This window comes from Stegodyphus dumicola, chromosome 7 (assembly GCF_044657685.1).
Source record: "Stegodyphus dumicola isolate Sdum_Otavi_A_Nest chromosome 7, ASM4465768v1".
NCBI lineage: Eukaryota > Metazoa > Arthropoda > Arachnida > Araneae > Eresidae > Stegodyphus > Stegodyphus dumicola.
Window position 1 is genome coordinate 60,633,099 of NC_140774.1, and position 22,977 is coordinate 60,656,075.

At 32.0% G+C, this 22,977-nt stretch overlaps 1 protein-coding gene across 7 annotated transcripts in view; it reads left to right on the forward strand.

The window, feature by feature from the left end:
• Positions 1-22,977, forward strand: part of LRP1 (LDL receptor protein 1) — a 627,804-nt gene that overhangs the window by 9,702 nt on the left and 595,125 nt on the right. For all 7 annotated transcript variants that reach the window (XM_085820318.1, XM_085820321.1, XM_085820322.1 and 4 more), the window contains exon 2: positions 16,372-16,506. In XM_085820318.1, the coding sequence (XP_085676444.1) occupies positions 16,372-16,506 (135 nt within the window). The remainder of the gene's footprint in view (positions 1-16,371; positions 16,507-22,977) is intronic.

Genomic DNA, 22,977 nt, shown 5'->3' on the forward strand with positions numbered 1-22,977 from the left:
TATGTCATCTTACCAGATTTAAACTGATGATCTATAATCCGGAAAAATCGATAATCCGGAATCGCCGAAGTCCCGACAAGTCCGGATTAACGATTTTTGACTGTATATATATTTGGAACTACTCTTATATGCGCCATCAGGTTGCCAAACATTTTTGGCAAGAAACTCCACGCTGCCATATTACTATCTAAATTTTTTGTCTACATTTTGAACTTTAAACCTAAAATGTCTCCAAAAACGCGGTTCTCGCACATGCAAAAACCACGTTATAAACACACAATTTAAGCTAAAAATCCGAAACAAAAAATTTAGATAGCAAAAACGTATAAAGTTTCTAACCAAAAATATTTGACAAGAATCCTTGTACACAGTGATATATTTTAACTTTAAAAAAATCATCTATGAAATGCACAATTTAGGCAACAAATGAATTTATTAACTATGCACACCTCGCTTTAATAAATTAACATAACAATACATTTTAAAGAATACCATGTACACAACATCCTTTTTAAACTTAAAAAAACATCTACGAATTGCACAAATTGGGCATTGCGAACAAATCAACCAAATGAACTAAACTAAATTACAAACAATTCAAAAAAACAACAATAACAACAAAAATTCATAGTAAAAAAACAATGAATATAACATTCTACAAAATAAAAACAGTAAAATAACTATTAAAAATTCTACAAAATAAAAACAGTAAAACACTTCCCGTAATACGTTCCTGAATAAAATTTCGCCAGTCACGCAACGTCTCTAAACAAAAGTGCCACTGCAAATCCACACAAGAACTATCAGAAATACCCTTCTTTGTCCAAGTTCTCATAGCAGCTCCGCATTTCTTACCTCCATTTTAAAAGTCACACAGAAATTCCAAAAATACACTTCAATCCCCATAAACACACCCGTGAACAAAAGACTTGTTAACAACTCCAACATTGTACCTTTTAATACTAAATTTACTTTCCAAACAATCTAAAATACGCGACTGAAATCTTCCGACCACATCTATCATTGCAACATAGGTCATTTCAAAATACGCACGACGCGAACCAACGAGCAATTAACCTTCTAAAACCAGGCCGAAATTCTTATAATACAGCCTTCAGACCAACGCGATCCAAAACAACTTTTGCCCCTTCTTTGACATTTTCCTAATGAGAAAAGTCATTAGTCCCCTCTCCATGGATGCAGTAAAATATACATGTTTGTCAGACACTGTTCCATAGTAGATAGGTTGCTAGATTTGCAATTTTTTCGATGATTATTTTGCTTTCATTTAAATTAAGTTCTAGTTAGAGCAAAACGTATGCAATGTTTATATTTCATTTACTATTTCTGATCAATCTCGGCAATAGTTTATGAATTTTATAACTTTGTTTTCACACTTCATTTATATTCGCATATTTTTGTATTAGAAATAAGAAAACGAAAACAAAATTTTACAAAATATAATAAATACAAACTTGCTTTGTAAGTCTGCAGGTTGGAATGCGATTTTTAATAACATAATTTCATTAACAAAATAATGGTAGTGACTAATTTGATGAAATAATAATAATAAATTTATTAATAATATCTATTACTATTAGATGATTAAAATGAGATTCAATACAATTAGATTTTGAGATGAACTTACAGCAATAATAAAGCTTTACATAACAATAACAGAGCTCTAAACCTGCTTTTTTCGATAATTTTGTCATTATAATATAAAAAAGAAAATCGGAGATACATTGGTTGCGTTTCATCATTTAACTTTAACAAATATTACATTGGATTATCAAGCAAAGGAGGTATATATATCTTTAATGAGAATTTTTCTTTGTAAAATTAGCTTTTGTTTATGTTAGCAAAGAAAAAAAAAAAAAAAAATCTGTGACCTATACATGCAATCATCAAAAGTATTATTCATTACAGTTTTAAATGTTCATGAAGAATTATACGTAAATGTCCTTTCATAGGCAGAAATTTCGCCTAAAACCATCATTATATCCAAAGGTGTAAGTCTATTTCATTTTCAATGAATATTCTATTTACACATAACATATTTTCTAATTTATTTTAGAAAGAGTAATCTTTCACGTTTTCAAAAGAATAAAGACATACTGGGTGTTAACACTTACAATGTAGTAAATCTGTTTTTCATATTTCTTCCAGTAATGAAAACGATTGCCCTGGAATATTTTCAAAGCAAAATTAAGATGACTGTTTACCCCGAATTTTGCATAATGTATCTTCTCGTGTATTTTTTATTTAAAGTGTGAAATTTTCTCTTTGAAAAATAAAAAATCATGAACGGAGCAAACTTAATTCTGAGAAATAACTTTGAAATGCAATAATTCCGTCGTAATAGGAAATAGTGGGGAGTAGTGCAATACAGCTTATTTATTCAGTCGATTGAGAAATATAGGTTAGTAAATTAAACCGGTTTTTTCAATACTTTTCTTTATCAATTGTTTATGGGCCCTTCAGTGGAGCGGTAAAGTGGCTGAACACTTATAATTCTTAATAATATTGCTATGGATTTGGTATTTAAATAGCTAATGTTAGTAGAGTTATAAAGTTGTTTTATTGCCCTTGCAGTGCAGTGCGTGGCGAATATTAAAGGAAAGCTAAGCCGGAAAATTAAAAATACAAGAGCACATGCATTTAACATTTAATAAATAAATATCTCTTTTTGATTTTGAGAAATTGCTAGAACAATCTTGTGCGCAATTTAAAATCTTATATAAAAAAAAGGAAAACCTCTCAATTCAGTCAGGTAGTTTTTTTTTTTTTTTTTTTTTTAAGAGTTTGTTTAGGAAACTGCTCTTCTTAATTGTAGCGAATTCGCGGATTAGCCTTTCTCTAGCTGTTTTGAATAAAGTTTTGTTGAATGTTTGAGTAGTTAAAAGATAACTACTGTGAGATATTGTAATTCTGTATGAATATCTGAGGAAATTTAGGCATTTTGTTTTATTTGTTGTGATAATAATAAATTTTGTTCATTTTTCATTGGCCTTGTGCATTCAGTTCATAACGAACCCGCACACACACAACACTATATTTATGCACATTTCTTTTTTGATATTACTGTTCAATTTATCTTTTGATTTTAATTTCACTTTTAAAATTTCACACCATAATTTTATCAAAGAAGTTTTCTGAAATTTAATCGTAATTTTACTCAGTCAAATCTGACAGTGTAGTTCACATATGCAATAAAAAAACTATGTCAAATATCAATCACTAAAGATGTATGAATTGAGTATTTTCGTGTCATCTGTTTTGCTTATTTCATGCTTATGACTGCATAAGAACACTAACAAATATTGTGTCACAAGTAGTGACACTGAGATATTTATTCACATGTAACTGAGAAGCACAGCACTTTTAACACTGTAATTGTTAAAGAAAGTATCCTAGCTTTTAAAAAGATTGGTTGCATGTAATGTGAAATTAAGTACTTTATTAAGAATAAGATGGGTTTGTGTATTTATTGAATTCAATATGCAAATCATGTGAGGGCTAGCTGAAAAAGGCATGCTTTCGTGAATATTTTCTCGTATAAATAGGCTCATATTTACATTCAATCGATAAAAACCACAAAAATGCCCACACACTATGGTAAGAGATAAGAAGGCTCAATCCCTTTGTTAAATTTGCCTCTAATTTTCAAGCCCATTGTTCTTTTTTTTTTTTTTCTAGTTAATTTTTTCAAAGAAAAACATATTATTACAATACAAAGTCTTTAATCTGGACTTGTCGGGACTTCGGTGATTCCGGATTAGGTGTTTTTCTGGATTATAGATCATCAATTTAAATCTGGTAAGATGGCATGCAGAAATTATAAAATTAAAAATATGAAACCATAATTTATGAAATAAAGAGCAATTATGATCTAAAGGGTATCAAAATTTACAGACAAAAAAAGCTTAATATTTATTTGTTTACTTTAGTAACATTTCTTTCAATGTAAGTTGTTTAAATTGCTTCGTTTTTGTGCTAATACTTTCTCTTTAATTCTATAAACAGGCATAATTTCTTGTTCAATTACAAAGTTCTGTTGTTCAAGTCCTGTAATTGGTGTGCCGAGAATACCGACTAACTTGTCAATCGAAATTCTTTCGTTTCCACTAACCTCTCTGTCACTTTCTTCATGCCTTTATCCATTTTTGCAGCAATTCTACTTTTTATTTGATGGACATTGAAACATGCTTTCGCTTTGTAGATGCTTTGGCAGCTCCAAAATCGGAAACTCTTTTTGACATGAAAGTTCAAGCTTACTTTTTATAAAATTACAAAAAACAACAAGCCGGATCCAATTAGAAGATTAAGGAACAATGCAATCTGCAACATTAACTGAAATAGATAATTAGATAATTTTAGCCTAGCTTATACCCTCCGTTATACATTAAACGCGCATACGTAAAGGTATGCACATGCGTAAAAAGTTTGTAGCTTTGAGGTCCAGATTATAGATGATGCCGGATTATGGATGTTCGAACTAATATACACACTGAACTTTGTATGTTTGTGTGAATAACCTTTTAACTTGATGAACAATATTTCTCTGACAAGAAGATATGTTATAGATTTAATGGCAATATCCTTAAATGAAAAACTTTAAGAAAATTTAATCCTAAAAATTATGCAAAAATTTTTTGAAAAGTCATCGTTCAGTATTCCTTCAAGATCAACGGATACAAGAGAAAAAAAATAATGTATGGTAACTTGGGTTGCATAAATTTATTTGCTGTTTTATGTAATTTCTGTAATATTTTGTAATGCTTATAATTTTGTAAAATTATTTTTTTTTAATGCTCTTAAGATATTTTCTTGTTTATTCAAGTTATTTATATTTTCTGTTTTTCTAAGAAGTAAAACATTTAGTTAGACACTGATACTTTTTTTCATCAGATAAAGTATGAGCCCTTTGTTAAATTTAAATTGCAGCTTAAACAGCCAGCCCATTCACCGAATTTGAAAGTGGGACTGAATTATTAGGTTATCATTCCAGTCATTCGTCTTATCGACTTGAATACAGTGAGCCGGAGAAAAAGGGAAATATCTTTTGTAAATATAAAAGCAACAAAGATATTTCTAAATAATAAGATTATTAAGAATCGATTAAGATCCTTAAGAAAATTTATATGGGTTTGCAAGGTGAAAACATGATCGATTTTGTCGTAAATCACATGGTTTTGACATATTTTAAGTATGCTCCTGCCAGATTGGTAGAAGCTTGGTGATCATTGCCCTGCTTTGAACAAATCTTAACGGATATAAGATATAACATGTAAGTCTAGAATCTGAAGGAAAAGTAACATTAGGTTAGGTTATTCAAATATGTCTAAGCACATAGGTTTTCAGCTTCAGGAAGGATGCCTTTATGAAGGACTTTATATGGGAAACTGGCTCGTCACAGAACACACGCAAAAAATTACAACACATGTTCACAGAATACATGCAAAAAATTACAAGAGTGAAAAAAAGAAAAAAAAAAAAAAAAAAAAAAATTCTTGCACAGCCAGCTTGTTCACCAGGATTTGAGCTGAGATTGGACTACTAGTGTTCAGACATCTTAACCGCTCGTAGAAAAAATCTAAAGAAAATGCTTGCAATATCATGAAATCAAAAGTTAACTACATGTTGTATGGCAGAATTGCTTTCTCAAGTACTAAGGTAGGGAATACCGTAATTTCGTGTAGATAAGCTGCGTCTTATATGTGTTTAAAAGTTGGAAAATTTAGGTCTGCGGCATATCTGAGGAAATTTTATTTTTCCTCTGTGCTTAAAACTTCTCTAGATAGTAAGTAATGCGCAAGCAAAACGGTAAGAATTTGCTGCAGTTATTCTACAGGGCTGTGGAGTCAGAGTCACGGAGTCGGAGCTGGAGTCGCTAAAAACAGGTCAACTCTGACTCCTACTCCAGTTTTCGTTGGACAGTTTGAATTTGAAATGAAATTAAAATGAATTGAAAAAAATTAATGACAAGCAGAGTTATTATTTTTTATTTATGGACTGTATACATTAATAAATAGTTATTTTCTATTTTATTGACTTATTAATAAATAAATGTAAGGGAGGAGGATGGATGTGATATTTTCCATTAGTGATTAAACTGATTCATTTAGTTACAAATCTCACTGATAAATTTAGGTAAGCAGTAATAGCAGCAAGAACTCCTAAAATTGATGCCATTCTTAGGAAGCGAGCAGGAAAAGGAGCAATTATTGATCAAGCAATACGATAAGGAAGTTCATATTTGATAATAAGGAGGTTTTTAGAATTAAGAACTTTTTTAGGAGATGTAGATAACCCTAATATTTCACTAACAGAAAGACTGTGAAATGATCTTGCAGAATTATAAACTCTTCTTTCTATGCTGTATATAGCCACAAAAAAGCTGCAATCTGAAGAATTACCAGGAGACAAGAATGGAATGTTTGTTCTTTCTGAAATGGAGGGTTTATTGCAGAAGGAATCATTTCTTCAATGAAAAAAAGAGAAGCTAGTTTGCTAGACAGTGAGATCTTTCTGGGTTCAATATATGGAGATTTGAAACATTGAATTTTCTTGGATGACAAACAAATTAAAAAGGCAAAGAAGGTCATCTATGAACTTTCATTAAGAATGAAATTATTCTCAGAACAATTGGAGAATTCGAATCAGGACAGTCAAACTGCATACATTGAAACTGAGTCTCTATTATCCTCTTCTATTGATGAATTAGATTTTGAGAAATATTTTTGGATAATATTGAAAAGGCTAGGGCAAAGTCAATGAAAATAAAGATCCAGGAGCTTTTAGATATAAAAATGAAAAAATACAAGCAAGATTTCTACATGGCCTTTGAAGAACTAGAGAAATATGATTGTGCTTGCAAGACGCCTCTTTTAGAACTTAAAGAAATCTATCCTGAAAAGTTGAAAGAAGTAGCTCTAACGGAAACAGCTCTTCCTCCTACTCAAGTTAGTGTGGAAAGTTCTCAACTCTGAAGTTTATCAAGCTGAATTTATGGCCCTCCAACAAAGAAAATCTTGCCGAAGCTATACTGTTTCTTAGAAATAACTAATGCCAGTTTTTCCGTTTCATAATAAATGCTAATTAATATAAATAAATTGCTATGCTATCAATTTTTTTTTCTGTAGCATCTATTACTTCTTTTTTATTAAAAAAATAAGCTGTAACCCATGTGTATATGTTTACATTTAATATATATATATGAGGGAGTCAGAGTCATTAAATTGTAAGGAGTCAGAGTCAGTCATTTTTTGTACTGACTCCACAGCCCTGGTATTCTAACCTCAGATTGCGATTAGGCAGTGCAATATGTTCAAACTCGCCTAACTAAGGTAGGTGGTGCTCTCTGTCAAGACATTGTAATGCATGTACTTTCTCCTAAACTTCATGTTTTTTCCCGCATTTTCCTACAACTAATAGGAATACTATTTAATATTTATAATAATAATTAATATTTATTATATTTTATATATGACAATATTTAATGAAAACAGCTATGTTTACTTGCCAAGTGCTGTATTCATTCTTACATGTTTTTACTGTTTTGTAGCTTACTTTTTGTTTGCCTTATCATTCACACTTTAAAAATAGTATTATTATTATGGCTTCTACTCGAAGAAAAAGTTATACAGCTGCTTTTAAGCTTTCAGCAGTGAAGAAAGCGATCGAAATTGGAAATCTCGCTGCGGCTAAAGAATTTCAAGTTGACAAGCGATGGATTTGGTGGTAGAAGTCTGAACAAGAAGAATTAGAGAAAATGCCTAAGAATAAAAGATATCGTCAAACTGGTGTCATATAGCCTTGCTTGTTTTGGAATACAATTTAGAAAAATTTATAATAGAGAGAAAGTGGATTATCAATATCAACAGTTAGAATTCATCTCCAAGCAAAGGTAATTGCTCGGCAAATAGGAATTAAAGATTTTATTGGAAGACCTAAATGGTGTTTCAGGTTCATGAAGCAAAAGAAATTATCTGTCTAGATCAAAACAGCAGTTGGACAAAAGCTTTCCGGGGACTGGCTTGAAAAAGAGATAGCTTTTTAGGAGTACACAACTAAGAAAATTAAAGAACAAAGTTTGAAAAGAGGGCAAATAATTAATATGGATGAAGTGCCTGTTACTTTTGACTCTCCTCCAAGCAGAACTGTTCATTCAATAGGTGAAACAACTACCGTATTTACGCAAATCTAATGCGCATCGTTTTTGGCCAAATGTAGTATTCAAAATTGGGGTGCGCATTAGATTCAAGTGCAAAGTTCGCCGATGACGTCAACCAAATTTCTCGACTACATTTACCGTTACATTTATCGTTGACACATTATTGCATAGAGGATACAAACTGCAGAGTACGTAGTCACGAAATGGAGAGAAGAATGTCATATGACGCTACTTTCAAACGTAAAGTAATTCTTTATGCTGAACAAAATGGCAATAAAAAGGCAGGGAGAGAGTTCAACTTAGCTGAGAGCAATGCTCACTTGTGGTGGCAACAGAAATTGGCACTGTTTGCAACTAAAGCTAGTAGAAAGAAATTCACTGGCCCTCGCAAAGGAAGACACCCTAAAATTGAAGAAAAAGTTTTGGAATATGTACGTGAAAGGAGGAAGAATGGACAACCTGTGACTAGTGACATTATAAGAAATAAAGCAAAAGAGGAGGCTGAAGTTCTTGGAATACCGAAACAAGAGTTTAAGGCTAGCCATGGATGGGTGGATCGGTTTATGAAGCGGATGGGTTTATCTCTAAGACGCCGTACAACAATATGCCAAAAGCTTCCTGCAGATTTTGAGGGAAAACTACTAACATTTCAGCGGTATGTCATCACACTTCGGAAGGAAAAGAATTTTCAATGGCGTAAATTGGCAACGCTGACGAGACGGCAATTTGGTTTGATATGCCTCGTAACTACACCATTACGGAGAAGGGGACTAAGGAAGTTATCATCAAAACTTCGGGATGTAAAAAACAACGTGTAACAGTGATGCTGGCAATAACAGCAGACGGGTGCAAACTTCCCCCTTTCTTAATCTTCAAACGGAAAACGCCCTAAAACTCCTAAGAATGAAAAGCTGTTCCCAAATGATGTCCTGATTCGAAACCAAGAGAAGGGGTGGATGACGGAATCATTATTGCTTGATTGGCTCCGAAATGTATGGAAATGCCGTCCCGGTGGGCTCTCTAATCCACCATCAATGCTTTGTCTGGGCGCATTTCGTGGTCATCTCACCGACGACGTAAAAAAGAAGATGCACAGCCTAGGCAGTGATCTTGTTATCATTCCTGGTGGGATGACATCTGTGTTACAACCCCTGGCCATTAGTATAAATAAACCTTTTAAGGGGTACGTTCAGACGGAGTACGAAAAATGGTTTTGTGAGCCAAACCGTGTATTGACCCCGACAGGAAAAATTAAGCTTGCTGCACCGCACATTGTTGCACACTGGGTTTCTGCTGCCTGGAAAAGCATCAAAGCACCAATGATTGTGAAATCTTTCAAGAAATGTTGCATTTCAAATTCATTGAATGACAGTGACGATGACGTGCTCTGGAACGATGACGATGATGAGGAAAGAAGAAATGAATCTGCTTCTGACGAAGAGAGCTGCGAGGATTCCAGTGATGAAAACATTAGTGAATAAAGACGTTTACTATTGATCACTGATTGTAGAAACTGTTAGCTAGATAGAAATGTACGATTTATTTCATGTTTATATTTTACGATAGGTACCGTATATACGGTAGTGCTAATTAACAATGATTGTTTCACATGACAATAGCCCACTAATAGGTTAATTCTATGTTCTGCTACTTTATGTATAAATCCATTGTTGTATAAAATATGGTATCTAAATTTAAATAAAGTTATCATACCATTAAATGATAGTTTATATACAAATCCATTGTTGTATAAAATAAGATTCAATAAATTCCTCATATCATTGATGCGCATTACATTCGCCGACAAACAATTTTTTTATTATTTAAAGTTTTAAAATGGGAATGCGCATTAGATTCGCATAAATACGGTATTTCAGTGTTAACAACGGGGAATGTAAAGACTTCTTTTATTTGTGTTTTGGTTTGTGGCGCCAATGGAGAGAAGTTTGATAATTTTCAAACAAAAAATAATTCCGAAAGGAACTTTCCCTAAAGGAGTTATTATTTGCGTCAACGGAAGAAGATGGATGTGCAAAGAAGTGATGTTATTTTGGCTGAGAGAAATTTATCGAAAAAGGAAAGGTGCTTTTTTCCAACCCTGAGGACTCATTGTTCCGGATTCAGTGAGATCCCATTTAGCAGATACAGAATATCTGAAGCAAAAAACTTAGCACCGATGTCTAAGTGGTACCAGGTGGACTTAAAAAAATTTTACACCCGCTGGATCTCACTATCAATAGAATTTTCAAGCATGAACTACGAAAGCAGTGGGAGGAATGGACGTAGAGCTGACTCCTTTCCTTCACAAATTCTGGATGAATGAGATAAGCTTCGTATGAGGAGGCTGCCTTATGGGTTGATAAAGCATAGCTGTCAGTCCAAGCAGATACAATTGTATCAGCTTTCATTAAATTGGAAATCATTGAAAAAGAAAATGGAAGTGAAGGTAGAAGTGTTGAAAGAAGTGATTAGAACAGAATGATGAAATTGATCTTGACGGTCAATTTTTTTAAATCTGACATTGATGAATCAGATTTTGAAGGTTTTGCATAAATAATGTAGTTTAATTTAATTAGAAAATTCTGTTTGTTTATCTAATTTACAATTCTTTTTCATAATACGATAATTTATGGTGATAAACAAAGTTTACTGAACCCGTAAAAATAACATCTATGAGAAATCATCAGAGTTTGTTTTTATATTACTGATTATATTTATGTTGTAAATGTTTTAAAATGTTATCAATGATGATTACATCAATATTGCAGGGAATTACAGAATAACTGAATATTAAGTGCCATGTTTGGAAATACTTTGCTGCAACATATACCGGTGCGGCTTATCCGATGAACTTAAATTTTTTTTTAGTTATCGTGTGTGGCGAATATGCCAGGGCGGTTTATCTATCCGAAATTATGCTACTTAATTTGTTCTTCTTCTTCTTCTTCTTTTTTGAGTATTTGGTCTTGGTATCATTCATTTCATGTATTTTCTGTAATTCATATAGAATACTAATATTTCTATTACAAGTATCTTTTTTCATTTTTAAATGCTTTGCTTGTTGATATTCTCAAAATTGTACCTGATAATTAGTGGTATTATGTATATAATAGATATAAACACAATAGATGCATATAATAAATCAGGGGTGGCCAAACTTTATGCCAGTGAGAGCCATAACTAGATTTCTCAAAAGCAACAACTACATATTTACATCATTTTAAAAGTAGTGAAATAGGTTTCAAATAGCAAGAAGTGTCGGATTCCAACCAGTCATTCGATGACAGTCTTATTTCGATAAGAGCCATGCCCCTGTAGTAAATTAATAAATGCATGACTTTTAATACATCCATTTTACGTAAACAATTTTTCAATTTTATTTATTTTTCAATTTACTTGCAAACAGCTTAAAGCATTTTGTGTTGAAACAACTGCCTGTCTTTTTCATAATATATTTGACAATATCAATAACCTTCAATAGTACTCAAATTCTCTTCAGTAGCATTCTTAATAAAACTAAAACGTTATACATTTTATTATTTTTGAACAGTCATTTGAACTTGGATTTGTTACACAAATAGTGGTTTCCTAATTTTGATGACCTGGGTATCTATAAAACTATTCTGTCATCTTAGAGTATCAATAATATATTTTTATTTCAATTTAATCATCTATTGTGCATCACACCTACCATCCTCTCAAAGGTTATTGTCAGAAGAGCATTAACAATATATCATCTCATTAAAATTTTAAGCCATAAATATTGATTTATTATCATTATTTTAGATAATAATAACCAATAATAAAAATATAAACATTACTTAATTAATTATTTAAAATGCATATTTTGGCAGCTTACGAAATCAAAATATTTTAGGGGTTAAAAACCTCATGGTTCTGTGTGTTTAATGCTGCATTAACAGCTGTGTTACCAATTATCATTCACCCCCTCCCGCCATATTTTCTTCTGCAAACCATCATCTGTCTTTGAAAACTTCCTTAATTATATGAAAATATTTCTATTTATTCATTGTTAAAAATACATAAAAAATAACATGAAAATCCGAAAATAATAATAATAATAAGTGAAGAATGAGTGATAATTTGACAAAATCAACATAAGAGGAATGGTTGCAACCTTCGAGCAAGCTAATAGGTTGAATACACTGGGTTACCAGGTTTATCATCGCCATTGTTTGCTGTGTTTACATTTACCAGCTTCTTTGCAGAAGTGCTTCCTCCAAAACTAACTAAAATTATTTGAACTAGAATCTGTATACTGGCATTGCCCCATAACTTGACAAAAACACAAAAATAAGAGTAAAAAATATCCTCTGTAGTGCCGGCATTCTCTGACGTTCGACCATATGCATTTCCTTCGTACAAACAGGATACTTAGAATGGCTACTAAGTAAACCTTCATTTATGTACCAGTCAATTAATGCTTTTCTTCTCTTTCATTCCAAAAATACAGAAACTTCAAATTAATCTTGCCATTCAGCCATTTTACAATGTAAACCACAAAATAACCAATGTACATCTTAAACCAACATCCAACACACTAAGAAGCCCTTACTAATCTTTTCCCATCATTCAAATTCACCGCAATCATGCAAGCAATTATGTCGTAACAGAGTTTCCGTAACATTCAACTACTCAGGTTACCATAAATGAAACAACAACTTAGCAATAATCCCAGAGGCACCCTTAAATATACTATAACCCTAAAAGCAGCTGATGCGCCAGTTTTATTTTAAATCAAAGTGAAAAGTTTTCTTCAAAAACATTTTTTTAAACAAAATTAAAAATTTTATTTACTAAATATTTGTCACAGTGTTCATAAATAGTGGTAACAATCATGCAAAGGAAAAATTCCAGTTTAATACAGTTTGTAGTATTTATTTTTTGTCTAAAATCTGCAAAAAACTATCTTATTTAAACCCACCTTGTTTATTCCCAAATAAAGGAATTATTCATATTGTAGAAATTTATAATTGAGTTTTTATTATTTGACAAGTACAAAAAACAGCTAATCAAATCTGTATTCTCAAATCTCTGTATAAGATTTATATCACAGTGTAAATTCATTTTAACTTCATATGTAGAATTTCTGGTCCATTACTCATGTTTTTAATGAAAATAATGTAAAATTAGAAAAAAAAAAAAATCATTAAAATCTGAAACATATCTTCAAATTCTCCTCAATAATAATTAATGTTACAATAATACTAAATAATTTACAGGATATACATTTAAGGGTCATGTAAAATTGCTTAGGGCCACCAGTTTGAGACTCCCACTATAGAAAGTGCAGACATTCATAAGTTCCATGCATTAAAGGTTCACATAAAATGAATATTAAATGATTTTTTAAATAGTACTCATCAAAAGAAATAAGGTGGTTATGAAATGTTACAATTAAAATCCATGTTAGGGAAAGAACAAGTTACAAGACTTCAATGATTTTATAGTTTTTGAATTGGTTACATAATTTTTAGAGATAGCATAGACAGATGTGTTCATTATACAAATGTATCATATCAAGTTACACCACATAAATTGTACCCTATAATTTTAAATAAGGATAACCTTAAATAATATATGAAATCTGGTGATAATGTAATCTACTAATCTTAAGTAATAAAAGAAATTTAATTATTTTAAACAATAATATAGATGCTGATGATATACTAAATATTACTCGGATTATCAATAATTGAAATTTATCAAATAAAAATATTGATAAATTTCAGAAGTTATTTTTGACTGTTGTTATTTTGAAAAGAAGACATTTTTTACATATTGAAGTTTCATTTAATGTTATGGATATGTTACTAAATCATTCGAAATGAAGAATGAAACTTTTATGCTAGAATGATATTTTATAGGTGCAATATTTTTTTTTTTAAATTAGTTGAGGGATAAGTATAGAAAAATAATTATTTATATTTTAAGTAATTATAAATATCATTTTTCAATAAAATCAAACCAGTTTTAACTTCATACATTTTTATTCAATAAATAAATAAAACACTTTCAATAGTTAACATTTTAAATTTATGTAATTATTTTATCAAATAGACAGTTCTTGTTTTTAGATTATTTACAATGTTTAATGTTAACTCTATGTTTTTGTAACAGTTATAACCTATGGTTTTACTTATGTTTGTAATATGCTTTTGAAGTTTTTGACATTTTATAATTTTCTGTTTCTAAAGTAATTCACTAGAATGAAACAAATTTCAGTAATTCTACATCATGAATATTGTGATATAGGAGTTAACTGTAGTTTTTTTTTTAAAGCAATATTCATAGTATATAATTTTAAGCAGTGAGATATATTTTGTCACATTTTTTTTAAAAGCCAAATTTATTTAGTAATAGTTGCATAAATATTTTTTTCTGAAGATATCTTATAAAATAAATTTTAAATTTATCCTGTCAATTTCTGTAGTATTTAATAGTCATCATTAATCTTGAAAATCTAATGGATTAGGTTCGGGAAATCTTGCAGTTTGATTTCTAGATTCTGCTGTAATATTTAAAAGTGATTTTTTTTTAAAAATTTTCCTTTACCACTAGATTATATACACCAAAGAGCAATTACATTATGACCACCCTATATCTATAATAATGAGCTCCCTCGGAACAAAAACACTGCGCGTGCATGGCTGATGTTGGACTGTATAAAGTTGCTATGCATTGGCATTGTCTTTCCATACATTGTACTTGTTTTACATTGTATTTCTTTACTCTGTGTGGTGATTTTCTTAGTTTAAACCACTGCCAGTTAATTTTACTACACTTATCGATTTGCTTTTTCATACACTCCTTATTTGTGACGTTGGATCATTTTATGATCCTCTTGCTTCCCTTTGCCTTCACTCACTAGTACTCCCTTGCAGGTCCTATTTATCATGGCTGCATTCATGTGAATATGTGTCATTGATCCAGACACGTTGTGCTCTGTGCGATATTTGTGGAAAATTAAGGTTAATTTGATTTCTTTCCATACATAGCATAATTTAGCGACATAATGGGAAAAGCTTATTTATCAGACTTTGATAAAGATCAAATCGTTATAGCTTGGCGACTGCAAATATCTATATCAGAAATGGCGCATTTGATGGGCTGTTCATGTGCAGTTGTTTTGAGCACATATTGAAAGTGGTGAAACAACAAGTAACCAGCCAGCAGTGTGTTGTCGGCAGTACATTGATTCCAGAGCAGAATGGAGATTACTACTATAAATACGATACTATTGTTTGCCATGACCAAAGAGCTACAACAACCAAAATCACCGCAAGCTACAACAGTAGTGACCTAGACAGTGTTTCTGAACGTACTACGCAGCCAGATGACGAAGCATCTCCCTGCACTGACAGCTCCCTGCATGTCATCGCCAGCTGTGTCTGTAGTGGCCTAGAAACATTGGAATTAGACATTATAAGAATGGAAGAAAGTTGCATGGTCTGATGAATCACGTTTTCTGGTCCATCACATTGACGGGCGTGTGCTAATATGCCAATTTTCAATCAAAACCCTGGCTCCTGGATGCACGGTTGGACAGAGGCAAGCCAGTGCCAGAGGTATTATGGTGTAGGCAATGTTTTCATGGAGCACATTAGGAATAATTCCTATAGAACAATCCCTGACATCTATTCGCTATGTGAACATCGTTGCGGACCAGGTTCACCCATTCATGACAACAGTATTTCCAGTGGAAGAGGCTGTTTACCAACAGGATAATGCACCATGTCATAAGGGTCGAATCATCAGGGAGTGGCTCGAAGAACATTCCAGTGACTTTCAAGTCATGTCTTGTCCTCCAAATTCACCTGACATTAATCCAATAGAGCATTTGTGGTCCCACCTGGAAAACCAAATTCGTACTGCCACGCTACACCCTCACAATGTGTAGGAAATGCAGGACCATTTGGTGAGCGCTTGGTACCAGATACATTAGACTATGTATCAGCACCTTGTGAAGTCAATGTCATGTCGGGTGTCGTCAGTTTTGAGGGCTAAAGGAGGTCCTACATGTTATTAACAGGGTGGTCATAATGTAATTTCTCTTCAGTGCTTATGTTATTCTCAGTGTTATTTTTTATTCTATCATACAAAGAAAATTTTATGTTAAAGTTTTTTTAACTTTGTTCGATTTTTAATAAATAGCTAATTTATAATTTTTGTAGGACAAATTTGTAATCCTGGATCATTTCAATGTGTCAAAACTGGAGAATGTATACCAAAGGGATGGGTGTGTGATGGGGATGCTGACTGTGCTACTCCACAGATAAATGATACATCCGATGAAGATATTTCAAGGTGTAAGTGCTTTTCATGTTTTGCAGTTATATGAACATTTATAATCATTATTGATCTGGTTTCAAGCCTTGTAACTATTAAAATTAAATAATCTCTTTGAGTATTTTAAAATGAATCAATGTAAGTTTTAATTCTGTAGTTATATAAAAACTGAAAAGAATCACAGAGTATAAAATCTCATTATTCAATTGTGTAGTTCCATTTCACGTAAGTTATTGCCAATGATTTTAGATAATAACCTTAAGTAATGAAATTTTGTAATAATCTCTTTATTTTAAATAATAAAAGAAATCTAATATCTTAAATAAATTTTAAGCATTAATTATTCCTGTTTTATGTAAAGCATGTTCTGTTTAAAAAAAAAAAAAAATTATGGTGTACAATTGAAAGATTTTGACTAGAAAATGAAAGTTTACTTTTTCCCTCCAAATTCATTAAAACTTCTTTGATAGATATCAGTGAAACATTTCAGGTAATGCCTAGAAATAAAATACAATGAAGTGGCAGATATCAAAGTGAAAGACAGAACTAGACAAGAATTCAGTCTTAATTTTGGTGTTAGTTTTATTAGAAATATATTGATTTTAGCATTGGCAATGTGTCAGTTCATCTGGCAGCATAATTGTTCATCAAACCAGCAGAATACTTTTGCCTCATGAAGAAGGAGGCTTCTTGTTGGGATGGCACGTAAGTTCTAGTTTTTTGTTTTTTCAAGGTTTCCCCAGAAATAAACATGATATGAGCAACAGATTAATCAGTAATGTATTCGTTGTTGGTCTTAACAACGTCTTTCCAACATTCAACAAGCATTTCAGTGCTTCGATGACAGAAATCATAGTCTTTGAATAGCTAATAAATGTTGAGCCTTCCTAAGAAGAATCACTTCTTTGGCATACACTTTTTAAATCTCTTACACAGCTTCTGTGACTTCTGCCACCTTGATTAAACACAAAAAGCAGAAGTTTGTCAAAAATGATTTTTTTGTCTGCATGAGCAATCATTTTAATGACATGAAAAAAAACTAAACACACTGCTTTGTAGATCACATAATTCTGTATTGAAAAACAAAACACATTGCCAAACCATTTTATTTTTCATGCAAAATTTTCAATTAAATGAAAATGCCAGGAGGTATGGGCCAACCTGCACAATAGTCTAACTCTCTTGAAACAGATAGAGTTGCTGTAATAAATCAATACAACCTTAAATTTGAAATTTTACTTCATTTTATTTTGAGTACTGGTGTGGCAAGCAGTTTTTTAAAAAATCATTTTATCACTCCTCCTTTAGTTTTAAGTACCTTAGATCTTATATGTCTATGTGTAATTATTATTTATCTGCACTTATTTCATTAATGTATGGATGATGAATTATTGTAGCTCTTCAGAATGAAATCTGAAATAAAGCTAAGACGAAAGATGACAAAGTAGTAAGTGACACAGAAAATTAAAATTCCTGTAGTTGTGAAAGTATTTTTGTTTTTGAGACTCTAATTACCAGGTGAAGATAGAAATTAGTTGATTTTAATTAAGCACACAAATGTTATTTGCTAAGGGAGGAGTGTTTTCAAGAAGGACTTTCCTGCAAGAAGTTAGCTGATATTCATGGTACATATCTGAAAAGTATGAAAGTGCACATGCAGATAGCCTGTTTACTGGGATTTGTATCCAGGTTTAAATTACCAGTATTTAACAGGCTAATCATTTTATGTGTTTATTTATTCAAGACATGAAAAGAAATCTGAAATATGCTGTTAATTGGACTTGTCTAATTTCAAAGAATTTCTGGGAAGCACTTGTTTAAGGCAACAGAAATCAGTAAAAGATTACATTATTATTATTTAAAGTACAAATTACTTATGTATCTTTTCCATTTACTTTTCTAGAAAATAATTATGTGTCAAACATATCATATAATATATCAAATTTCTTCATTTTTGAAAGGTTATTAGTTGCAGAGTTGCCAACTCTCCCGATTTTTGACCGCTCTCCCGCCAACCCGATTTACAATATATTTCTCCCGACTTTTTTTTATTCTTATAATTTCTCCCGATTTTTATGGAACTTGGCTTAATACTTCGTTATATGAACAAAAAAGCAAAAGTCATTTTGGACGTCTGAAAGCAATTGAATTTTCTCTAGATTATATCTAAAACAAAGAATATTTTGTGAAGAATGAATATTTATGTTTTTTTCTTTGGATCTTAACAAAGCTTTTATATATATATATAATTCAATTTGCCATCATTCGATGTTCTTAACACAGTTCTATAAAGCAGAATTCCATAAATTCATGTTTTGAAATCAATGATTTATGATCTGTTTAAAGACATTTTATCAAAGTTTGTAAAACCTGTTTTGCCTTGTAATTCTATATATGATGTGATTTATGGTGAAATAGATAATCAGAAGAAAGATGAAGATTTGGTATTAGGAGCTGCAACTACAAAAGTAGTGGAAGAACTTTCAGAAGACAAAAATTAGTTTTATCTTCATGTTAGAAGTTACTTCTGTCGAGTATGCGATTACATACTACATAAATTTCCAGTCAACGATGAAGTGATTGTGCATGCTAAAGTTGCTGATGTTTCTGCTCTAGCAAATGCATCTTTTTCTAATATAAGGTACCTTTTGAACAGATTTCCTGTGTTACTTCATTTAGTCATGAAAGATGATGATATTTGATGTTGCCACTGATAATATTGCAGTTGCAATTTTGCAGTTTTCAATTAGAAAACTTGGATGAAGTTTTAAAGATCAGCTAGGATTTACACCCAGTGGAGTTTAATTGGAACACTGAAAGGTGCTGATGGAATTTTAAAATATAGTGAACTGTCTAGAATTATGTTGGCCATCTTGACAGTTCCCCATAGTAATGCAGAGTGTGAGAGGATTTTCAGTGTTGTTGCGAAAACAAGGACTAAATTCAGACCTAATATAAGTGATGACACATTAAAAAAACTTTTATTAGTGAAAGCAGGTCTACATGGCTATTGCTATGAACAAAATTATGAAGTTTCTTTCTTAACAAAAGCAAAATCTGCCACTGTTCATAACATTTGTACAAAAACTGATTTAAATGTCTTTTTTTTTTTTTTTTTTTTTTTTGATTTCTTAAGCGATGAAAGTAATAAAAGTATTTTTTATCTGTAAGGTATTTTTTGTTGCTTGCATTTAAGAATTAGTAACTATTTAAAATTAATTTATTATTAAAAACTATATTTTTATCGTTTAAAAAGTCTTTTTAACATTGTGAAAAATCTCCTGATTTCTTAAAAAAATCTCTGGATTTTTTAGTGTCATAGGTTGGCAAGTATGTAGCTGTAAGATGCACTTCTTTAATATACTTTTTTTTAAAAGAACTTTTTAAAAGAGAAAGAGAAGGAGCTTCAGTTAATCAGATAAATAATATTATATAATTCAAATTTAAACAAATTTAAATATCAACAAACATGTATATACATAAAAAAGCAAATTTAAAATAATTAAAAAAATGTGCAAACATATAAAAGATTTAATTTTCGAACTAATCTACAATATCATTTAAATTCAGATAGCATAAGTAAATTAAGTGCAAAACCAAACCATGAAAATAAATTCATACTGAGATTATTCAACCAAAGGTTTCTCCATATGGTATTAAATGTTAACTATTATTATATGAACCATAGTATGATTAACATCCCGCAGTGAAATATACAGGGTGTTTCATAGATCATGGGACAAATTTAGAGGGATGGTGGAGCATACTAAAACATGCATTTTTTATAGGAATGTAGGGTCTAAAGTGACAGGTTAAGGCAGGAACGTAAAAAAAACGACACAAGAGGAAAATGTGTTTATGTACATCAACGCAAAGTGTTTCTTTACAGCAATACAGTATTTACAATAAATTTTCAAAAAAGGGAACACTAGCAGTAATAGGAACTACAGCTGTGATTGGCTGGCAGTGCAGTGGTAGAGGGCAGTAATAAGCCGGACAAACCATGATCCGATGCATCAGAGGATCATTCGCAACTCTGATGTCGAGCGTGATGGGCGAGTTTACGCACAGGGAAAAAGCTTACATGCATCTCATGTATGGTGCTGCTAATGAGAACGACAGAGCATCGCTGTGGTTGTACCAAGAACAGTTTCCGAACAGGCGTATGCCGAAGCACACAATGTTTGAGAGGTTGCATCGGTCTCTGTGTGAAAACGGATCATTTGAAGCCACCTCTGACACTAGGAGTGGAAGAAGAATTGCACGACAACCTCACATTGAAGAATCCATCTTGAACATTGTGAATGAATTACCTCAGACAAGTACAAGAGCTATTGCACATCGTCTGCAGCTGAGTCATTCAACCGTTTGAAGAGTATTGCATGAAAATGGTTTGCACCCATACCATTTGCAGAGAGTCCAAGCCTTGCAAGAGACAGATTACCCTCTTCGAGTTCATTTCTGTCATTGGTTCTTGCAGCAGTGTGCAGCGCAAATGGATTTCCCATTGGATGTGCTATTCACGGATGAGGCAACTTTCTCACAGGACAGCATCTTCAATAGCCACAACATGCACATGTGTGCGTATGCCAAAGCACACAATGCACATAATCCACACATCCATATGCATTCCAAACCCACTTCTCTGTGAATGTTGGCAGGCATTGTTAACAACTAGGCAGGTATTGTTAACAACTAATCTGATAGGCCCATACCTTTTACCTGCATGTATAAATCGCTTATGTTATCATATTTTTCTGCAAGAGGTGCTACCGGAATTGCTGGAGGATGTTCCGGCTGTCGTTTGTGATCACGTGTAGTTCCAGCATGATGGTGCACCAGCCCATAACCACGGGCGGGTCCGCAATTACTTGGATGGGACCCGTTCGATGGCCACCTCGTTTGCCAGATTTATCCAGCTTGGATTTTTTTTTTTTTTTTTTTTTTTAATGGGGCCATTTGAAGAGCATCATTTACGAGACTCCTGTTGACTCACTGGAGGACCTCATTGCACGACTATCCATTGCGGCTGCAAGTGTGCACGAAATGCCTGTCGTTTTTCAGAATGTTCGTCAATCCCTCCTATGATGTTAACAAGCATGTATTACTGTTGGTGGTCGAAATTTTGAACATTTATTGTGAATACTGTATTGCTACAAAGAAGCACTTTGTACATAAAGAAGCGTTGATTTTGTACATAAACACATTTTCCTCTCGTGTCACTATTTTGCTTTCCTGCCTTAACCCGTCACTTTAGACCCTACATTCCTATAAAAAAATGCATGTTTTAGTATGCTTCACCACCCCTCCAAGTTTGTCCCATGATTTATGAAGCACCCTGCATATTCATTAAATTTTTGAAGTTATTTTTACAGCATGAAATGTACTAGCAGATGCTTTGTATCAATTTCAAATACAATTCATTACTGTGACTGTTCAACTATTTTATGTATTTAAAAATATTTTTTTGGTATTTTCAGTAATTAATATTTTAATCATTATTTCACAATAAAATAAATAACTTTATTTTACATATGGCAGACTGAAAACGTAATGATTGCAAAACAAGCGATTATAAATAGAACTACAGTCAAAAGTCTTTAATCTGGACGTCCATATTCCGGAATGATCTATAATCTGGACCTCAAAGCTACAAACTTTCCGCGCATGCGTAAACGCAATGCAATTTTATAAAACTAAGCTTGAACTTTCGATTATGTCAAAAAGAATTTCCGATTCTGGAGCTGCCAAAGGATCTACAAAGCGAATACATGTTTCGATGTCCATCAAACAAAAAGTGGAATTGCTGCAAAAAATGGATAAAGGCATATCCTTTGTTTCTCTAACCATTCCGAATCTGTTTATCAATTTCACGCTGATCTCGGGGGGGGGGGACGTCGTGGCGGTGCAATGAACTGGAAGTTGATCTGTCAGCACTATCCTTATCTTCAAGGCAGATGTTTTTTATTTTATTCGGCTTATAATTCCTTACTAAATGTAGTAGTCGATGTACTCCGTCTTTGATATGATTTAAATCAAATTCCTCTTCATTATAAATATCACGAATACACATCAAATAGTTTTCTGGTTGCAATTTTCTAATTTCGACTAATTCGAATTTTCTAAATTCGCACATGACTAAAGCATAATGTATGCTTTAGTCATGTGCGCGTTGAAAGAAATGTTTAATAAAGTAAACAAATAAAAATTAAGCTTTTTTTTGTAAATTTTGATACCCTTTAGATCATAATTGCTCTTTATTTCATAAATTACAGTTTCATATTTTTAATTTTATGATTTCTGCATGCCATCTTACCAGATTTAAACTGATGATCTATAATCCGGAATCGCCGAAGTCCCGATGAGTCTGGATTAAAGACTTGACTGTATAATGAATTTTTGTAAAATCACTTAAAATGCAAGGAATTTTATTGTGTAAACTTTTTTTTCTTAGATTTATGCAATTTTAATGCTTTTCATCTCAACATAAC